At 59.6% G+C, this 6,945-nt stretch overlaps 1 protein-coding gene across 1 annotated transcript; it reads left to right on the top strand.

Annotated features, from left to right (window-relative positions):
• Positions 1–623: 623 nt before the first annotated feature.
• On the top strand, positions 624–5,607 carry TLCD2 (TLC domain containing 2). The gene is made up of 4 exons (XM_039720959.1): positions 624–1,651; positions 2,024–2,106; positions 2,543–2,625; positions 4,284–5,607. The coding sequence occupies exons 1-4, from the start codon at positions 978–980 to the stop codon at positions 4,665–4,667; spliced, it is 1,224 nt and encodes a 407-aa protein (XP_039576893.1). The 5' UTR covers positions 624–977; the 3' UTR covers positions 4,668–5,607.
• The last annotated feature ends 1,338 nt before the right edge of the window (positions 5,608–6,945 follow it).

Below are 6,945 nucleotides of genomic sequence, written 5' to 3'. Positions count from 1 at the left end.
TCATTCGGAAACCGGCTCTGTGCAATTTTATACTCAATTAATTGTTAAATGATTTTTCTCCTCAGTGCCCTGAGCAGCCCAGCACGTCTCTAAGGCATGTCTCTCTTTCCTCAGCACATCTTATGCTGAACAAAAATGTCTTTGCATTTGGTCTTCTCAGTAGCAGATTAGCCTGTGTGATCCTTGCACTCCTAATACACGAGATTATTTAAAATCCCCTGAGCACTCAGGGCTGCCTATTACTTCAGGCACTGTCTCCCTGCCACGTAACTGTTATGAAAGTACATTGTCTTGCCTGGCTTTTAAGCAAATTTGTGCAGCATGAACAGATGCCTTTCTACCAGTTGGGACCATCATAGAAACACAGAATCGTTTAGGCTGGAAAAGAACCTCACCCGTCTCCCAATTTGATTTAATCACTCAGCCTCCCTTCCATCGGTGTGTGATGTTTTTGTGTCCATCGATCACCCCAAAGTCAGGACAGCAACTAAGAGCTCAGGCTCCACACGCTTCTGTTTCAGCCAAGAGGAAGTGGAAGATTTCATCTAAAATTAATACCTCAAAGCAGAGGTGGAGTTTGACATTAATCGGTGTGTACACGGTGACTCAGCCCGGCGGCAGAAGGGGAAGCGAGGGCTGAGCAGCAGCTTCTGCTGGAGACATCAAAAAGCAGCAAGGGAGCGATCAAATTACGGGAAGCTGGAAAAGCAGCGTAGTTGTAGGGTAGAACTAAAATTGTGGCTACGGGATTGTGAATTTCCACAACCTCCAGACAGCGGAGCTGGGGCGTCCCAGACATCGGGGAGCTCCTCTCGGGACCAGGCATGGGACAGGGGGATGCGGGATAACAGTGCTGTGGGCAGAGCAGTTTTAGGCACGGCAATCAAGTCTGTTTCCGTGCTTGGTGTGCGATCAGCCCCGGTGCTGTGGTGTGGTCCCGGGGTGAGCAGCTTGGGGAAGTTCTGCCCAAGGAAACAATGCCGGGCATCAGCTGCCGGGGAGGCTTTGGGGTGAAGGCCCACCGGCAGCAGCACCTCACGGGAGAGGCGTTCGGCACCAAGGTGGAGGAGGAAACTCCGGGGGACGAGGGAAGCGCCTCCAGCTCCCGCACAGCGACGGGACACGCGTTCCCCGCTCCGTGCCACGCTCTCAGCCCGCTCCGTGCGGTGCCGGGGAAGGCGGGTGCATGCCCGGGGCTCAGCTCCCGTTCTCCCGCTCCCGCGGCCCGACGGGGAGCGCTGCCCTGCGCGGGGCCATGCGGGAGCTGCCAGCGCCAGCCCCGGGGCAGCCCGGCCCTTCCCCCGGGGGTGCCCTGGCCGTGCCCCGCCCGGGCGGTGCGCGGAGCGGCCGGGCAGGGCGGTACCGGCGGGGCGGTGCCGGTGCCCAGGGCGGGCCCGGGGCTGGGCGAGGCGGAGCCCGGCGGGCAGCGAGGCCGGTCCCATGGGAGCACGGCGGGCCGCTGGACGCCCATGGCTTTCAGCCCGGGGCTGCTGGTGGTGGCCGGTTCCTTCGCCGCTTTCCGCCTGCTGAACCGGGGGCTGGAGCGGCTGGTGCCGCCGCCGCCCTCGGCCCGCCGCAACCGCTGGAAGTGGCGCAACATCTGGACATCGCTGGCGCACAGCGTGCTCAGCGGCGGCGGGGCGCTGGCCGGGTGAGCGGCACCGCGGGGCCCCGCACGGACACCGGGCTGCCCGGCGGGACCGGGACTCTGGGAGGGAATGGGGACATCGAGGGACCCGACGGGGACCGGCGGCCAAGGGGGTGCGGGAGGAATGGGGGTGTTGGGGAGCCTGGGGGTGTGAGGACATGCAGACTGCGGGGCGCTGAGAGAGGGAGGAAGGTCCGAGGGACCAGGGATGGGGAGACTGCGGGGAAAACAGGAGGAGAGGGGTGGCTGTGGGTGGAGCAGGGCAGCAGGAGGTCGCCGGGGAGGGTCGGCAGCACCAGGTGGGTGCTGAGGACACCGGCAGGGGAATGGGGAACCAGAGGCACTGCCCGGCACTCACGGCCTCTCTCCCGTCAGGTTCTACCTCCACCCCGAGATGTCCAACGACCTGGTGGGCACACACCCGCCCGGGGCGCACAGCCTGGTGGCCGTGTCTGTAGGTGAGGTGTGGCCATGGACTGTCCCCTGCTCCGTCCCCCGGGGGTCTCCGCGGGCTCGGCGGTGCCTGACACCAGCCCCTCGAGCCATGTCGCGATGTCTCAGGCACCTCAAACAATCGCGCTATTCTTGGCAAAGGACAGTGGCTCCTTTCTGTCCCACGGCAGCCGCAGCCGGGAGGTACTGGGCACCCTCGGGGCATCCCAAAAGGGCCCACATGGGCTTGGAGGAGTCAGTTGGTGCCTCTTCCTGGGAGCACATCCTGCAGAGTGACTGCAAGAGGGACCCAAAGCACCCCAGTTTCCTTCTTTTGCTGAGTGTGGCTCCCCAGCACACAGATGTCACCAGCACTCAGGTGCAGAGCCCACTGGGGCAGGGGGGATTCGCTGGCACTGCCCTTCCTGACCCCCTCTTTGTTCATGGCCTCCCCAATCCCAGGCTATTTCATTGAAGACTTTGTGGACATGTTGTGCAATCAGAAACTTCATCAGTCCTGGGAGCTGCTCTTTCATCACTCTGTGGTGAGTGCACCAGCACAGGTACCACCAGGGACGCTGGGGATGGGGGCTCCTGCTGGCTCTGAGGGGGTTTGCTGCCTGCTACAAAGTCTGATTTTATTTCCTGGGGAGAGGAGCCCGGACAGCAGGGCCTGGAGCTCCTCTTGGTCCTTCAGGATCTGTACTCTTAGAGGGTCTCCAGAAAGGCACCCAAAAATGGGGTGGTATCAGTGATGATGAGAGAGATGGGGAGACTGAGAGCTGGTCAGAATCCAAATTCATTGTGGACTACATATGATTATATACTCTTCTAGGAAAGCTACTAAGTTTTTACTACAATGATTGGGTTCATCATCACATAAACAAACTTACACATTTTACAACATCTCTTGCTTGCAGAATTTGATGTAATTTTCTTCTCAGTCTGATTTAATTTTCAGCTCTGTTCTTGCCAAGGCATCCTGATTATCAAATATCTTATGCTAATCACGTCCAAAGTCCATCACCCGTCTTGTGTGTCCCAATAGGGTAGGAAAAAACATGTGTACAGAGTATGGGCTGATCCACAACAGTGCCACTGGCAGCAGTGACCCCGTGTCCCCTCTGGCCCAGGTGAGCAGCTCATCTCCTGTGGCTCTTGCCCTTTTGAGCACCTGCCAGCAAGGGCAGCACATCCCCTCCATCCACCTCCCCTCCCCGGGGTGCTTTCACCCACCTGGGGCTGCTGTGGCTGCAGCAGCTGTGCTGCAGGACCCCCACCCTGCCTGGCTTGCTGTGCCCTGTGTGGGTTTCTCTCTGATCACCTGCAATGTCCAGGTGCCAGAGTGTTTTTCCCAACCCAAACAAGTCTGTGATGCTGAGACTGTGGGTGCTGCAGGACAGGGGGTGGCACAGCCTGGAGCTGGGCAGTGGAGACGCTGCAGGGTTCAGGGGAGGCTCAGGGTGTGCAGGGCCTGGGGAGGGCACAGGGACAGTGCTGGACTCACCTGGGATGAGAGGGGTGGTCAGACCTGCTCTGCCAGTGAGCCCTGGGGCTCTGCTGGCTGCTGCTGGTGAGCCAAAAGTTCATCTCCACAATAGCACTAATTCAAGCCAAGACAGTGATTTAACGGAGCAGATAATCTCATTACAGAGCACAGCACTAATGGCATAAACCAAAGAAAGGACTGAGTGTGCTGAAGCGTGGGCAGGCAGAGCCTGTCCCCCTGCCTGGCAGGGAAGGTGAGGGGCAGGAATGCTGTCCCAAACAGCCCCGGGGTGCTTCAGGGGGCTCTGACACACCAAAGCCACCTAATCCCTGCAGGGTGCCTGTCCTGGGGACAGCCCCTGAGCCAGCAGCACCCATAGCCCTGGGCTACAGTCTCCCTTCCTGTCCATTCACTGGGTGTGGAAAAACCTGCTGGGCCACAACGGGCTGCATTCTCTAGGCTACAGCAGCAGGGTAGGTTGGGCTGCTTTGTCTCCTCAGCCTACCTGGGGCTCAAAGAGCTGTTTCCTTCTCTTCCCACTGGAACGAAAACCCCACTCAGGTTTCATGCAATGGTGAGGAGGTGCCAGAGGCTGCAATGCTGCAGGGATGGCACTGCTGTGATGATCCTTTCCACCTGTGCCCAAGGGGTTCCAGCTTGCAGCAGCTGGGAGCAACCAGCCCCTGGGCTCAGCCCCTCTTCTCCTCCTCCCAGGTGATCATCTGCTTTGGAATTGCCGTGCTGCTCCACCAGTACGTCGGCTTTGCCCTCGTGGCTTTACTGGTGGAGATCAACTCCATCTTCCTGCACCTGCGGCAGATCCTGCTCATGGCCAACCTGGTGCACACCGCCTGCTACCGCCTCAACAGCCTGGCCAACCTGGGCACCTACGTGGTGTTCCGCATCGCCACGCTGGCCTGGATGACCCGCTGGCTCTTCCTCAACCGCCACAACGTGCCCCCGGCCACCTACGCCGTGGGCACGGCGGGCATGGCAATCATGACGCCCATGAACATCATCCTCTTCTACCGCCTGCTGCGCAGCGACTTCCTCAAGCCCAGGCGGGAGAAGGAGGAGCGGCGGGAGAAGGAGGAATAGCTCCTCCCCTGCGACCGGGGCAGCTCCGAGCCCGGGAGCGCCGGAGGGTGAACGCGGCTCTTTCGGTACCTTGAAAGGAGGGGCTGCACTAACAGAGCATCCAGGCTTTGCTTGTGGCTCAAGATCCTGGGCCCTGCCCGGCAGAGAGGTGCTCGTGGACCAGGCGCTGTGGATCTGCTCCCCAAACGCTTTTGGATGATGTGGTTGGACAAGTGGGAGGTGCTGAGAGAAGCCTCGACAGCTCTCACAGCTCCCCGGGGCGCCACTGAGGTGAGCAGGGGGCAGAGCAGCGCTGCTTCCCCACTGCCCTCCCAGACATCCCCACACCACGGGGTGTTTCCAGCCCCTTTGGTGCTGCAGCCCCAGGGTCCCATCAGCCACAGGACACTGAGATCTCTGAGGGATCTCTGTGCAACACCACCAGCAAGACAGGCTCCAAGGCTTTGCCTTCCAGGAGATGTCAGTGAAAACCAAACCCTGCACTGATGAGCCCTCCCTGAGGAGACTGCCCAGGCTGAGACCTGGCAGTGTGGGCACCGTGGGTGCAGCCCCAACCTCTCCTGACAACTGGAGCTTTTTCCATTTTGTCCCCAAAATAATTTAAGTGCCCATAAATGAGCGTGGGAGAGCAGGAGTGGCTGTGTGATGGTCACTTCCCACAGATGTGGGGTTGCCAGGCACTTTTTAGGATTCAGGCACGTCAGGAATGCCAGGTTGTGCTGCAGAGCCCGGGGTAACGCTCTCACCCGGCAGCAAAGGCTCTTACTAACACGAGCTTTTAATAAATGGCTGCAAATGAAGTGGCTTGAGGGGAAAGGACTGAGAGGGGACAAAAGGACTCAGCATGCCAGCCCAGTCTGGGGGTGTCACTGCTTGGCACAGTCCTTACCCCTGTCTCCCTGCCATGGAGTGAAAATACACTGCACACTGGCACACTCTACCTCTCTCGTTGGGGTTTTTTTTCTCCCACCCCTCTCCTTTCTGTGGAGGAAGGTGAAGGTTTTTAAATGTTCTTCCACTCCACATTTCCTTTTCCTCACAGTGGACTGCCCCCCAGCACTGTGTATGTAACAGGATCATCCCACCTGGAGTTACGTGAGCCAGGCTGGAGGAATCCACCGGCTCGGGCACGTTTCCTTTGTGTGGCAAATCAGCTTTCACACAAAATCTCCCCCTTGGTCTGAAGAGCAGGCACTGCCCGCAGAGGGTGGCACGTGTTCTGAGGATGGGGACACATTCCTGCTGGGCAGGGAAAGGACAGTGATCCACGGGCAGCGCGAGCCTGGAGACAATGCCTGGCCAAAGCTGCTTACATTTCTATTTGTGGAGAGCAGGGAAGCTTCCAGGTGCTGGGCACAGCTACTCCAGGTTTGGATTTGTCACCTCAGGCAGTGCTGAGGTGCCCGTGTGCCCCTCACAGCCCCCAGCTGCAGCAGAACTGTCACCCAGGGCTTTCTCTGTGGTTTGACCCATGTATTGCATAAAATTCCAAATTTTCCAGGAGCTGCTGCGCTGATCCTTGCCCTTAGCACAGCCTCTGCCTCAGCTAAAAACGCTGCCTCTGCCCACGCCGGGGTGTTTCTCAAGGCCTGGATTGTGCTCCCACATTCCTGCTGTCACGTGGATGTCCTGGACCCCAGGCACGTGGGGCTGGGGGCCAGGGCAGCCTGCTTTGGGCTCCTCTTAATCCACCGCGGTTTTCCCACAGGGCTAAGGTGGGATAAGCAGTGGCTTTGCAGGTCACCGAGGGATGCCCTGTGCCTGGCCATCCCCATGGGAACTGCCACTGCCTTGGCTTCAAAGGTTTTGGGAAGGACTCACCTCTGTTCTCACTGGATAGGGGACCATGGAGCTGCAAGGAGCATCTCCATCAGGGAATTAATTGCTGGGGAGCAACACCCCGGCCTGCCACCCAACCACCCCGGCTCCAGCCCCATCCAATATCCCTCCAGAACAAACCCTATTCCCATGGCAGCCCCACCCTGGCAAAACCCTAAGGCAAGAGCCTTAGGCTGAGCGACCCTGACAACACACTGAACCCACCCACAGTGAGCTGCACCTCACCTTTACACAGCTGCTGGGCAAGCACTGAGGGCTGGGGGGCACCTGCGCTGCTGGAGAGAGGCAGGAAGGGGGCAGCGAGGCGAGTGGCGTCTCGCTGGGGGATTGCAGTGCGGCCATGGGGCAGCGCTGGGGGTGAGCACCTGGCCTGCCCGGGTCACAGGGGCCGGCTGACACGGGCTGAGCGCGCAGAGGGGACGTGCAGCCCCCGTGGGGA

This window comes from Passer montanus, unplaced genomic scaffold (assembly GCF_014805655.1).
Source record: "Passer montanus isolate IOZ18808 unplaced genomic scaffold, ASM1480565v1 scaffold44, whole genome shotgun sequence".
NCBI lineage: Eukaryota > Metazoa > Chordata > Aves > Passeriformes > Passeridae > Passer > Passer montanus.
Note: the sequence above shows the minus strand (reverse complement) of the source record. Positions and strands in the feature narration are given on the sequence as shown.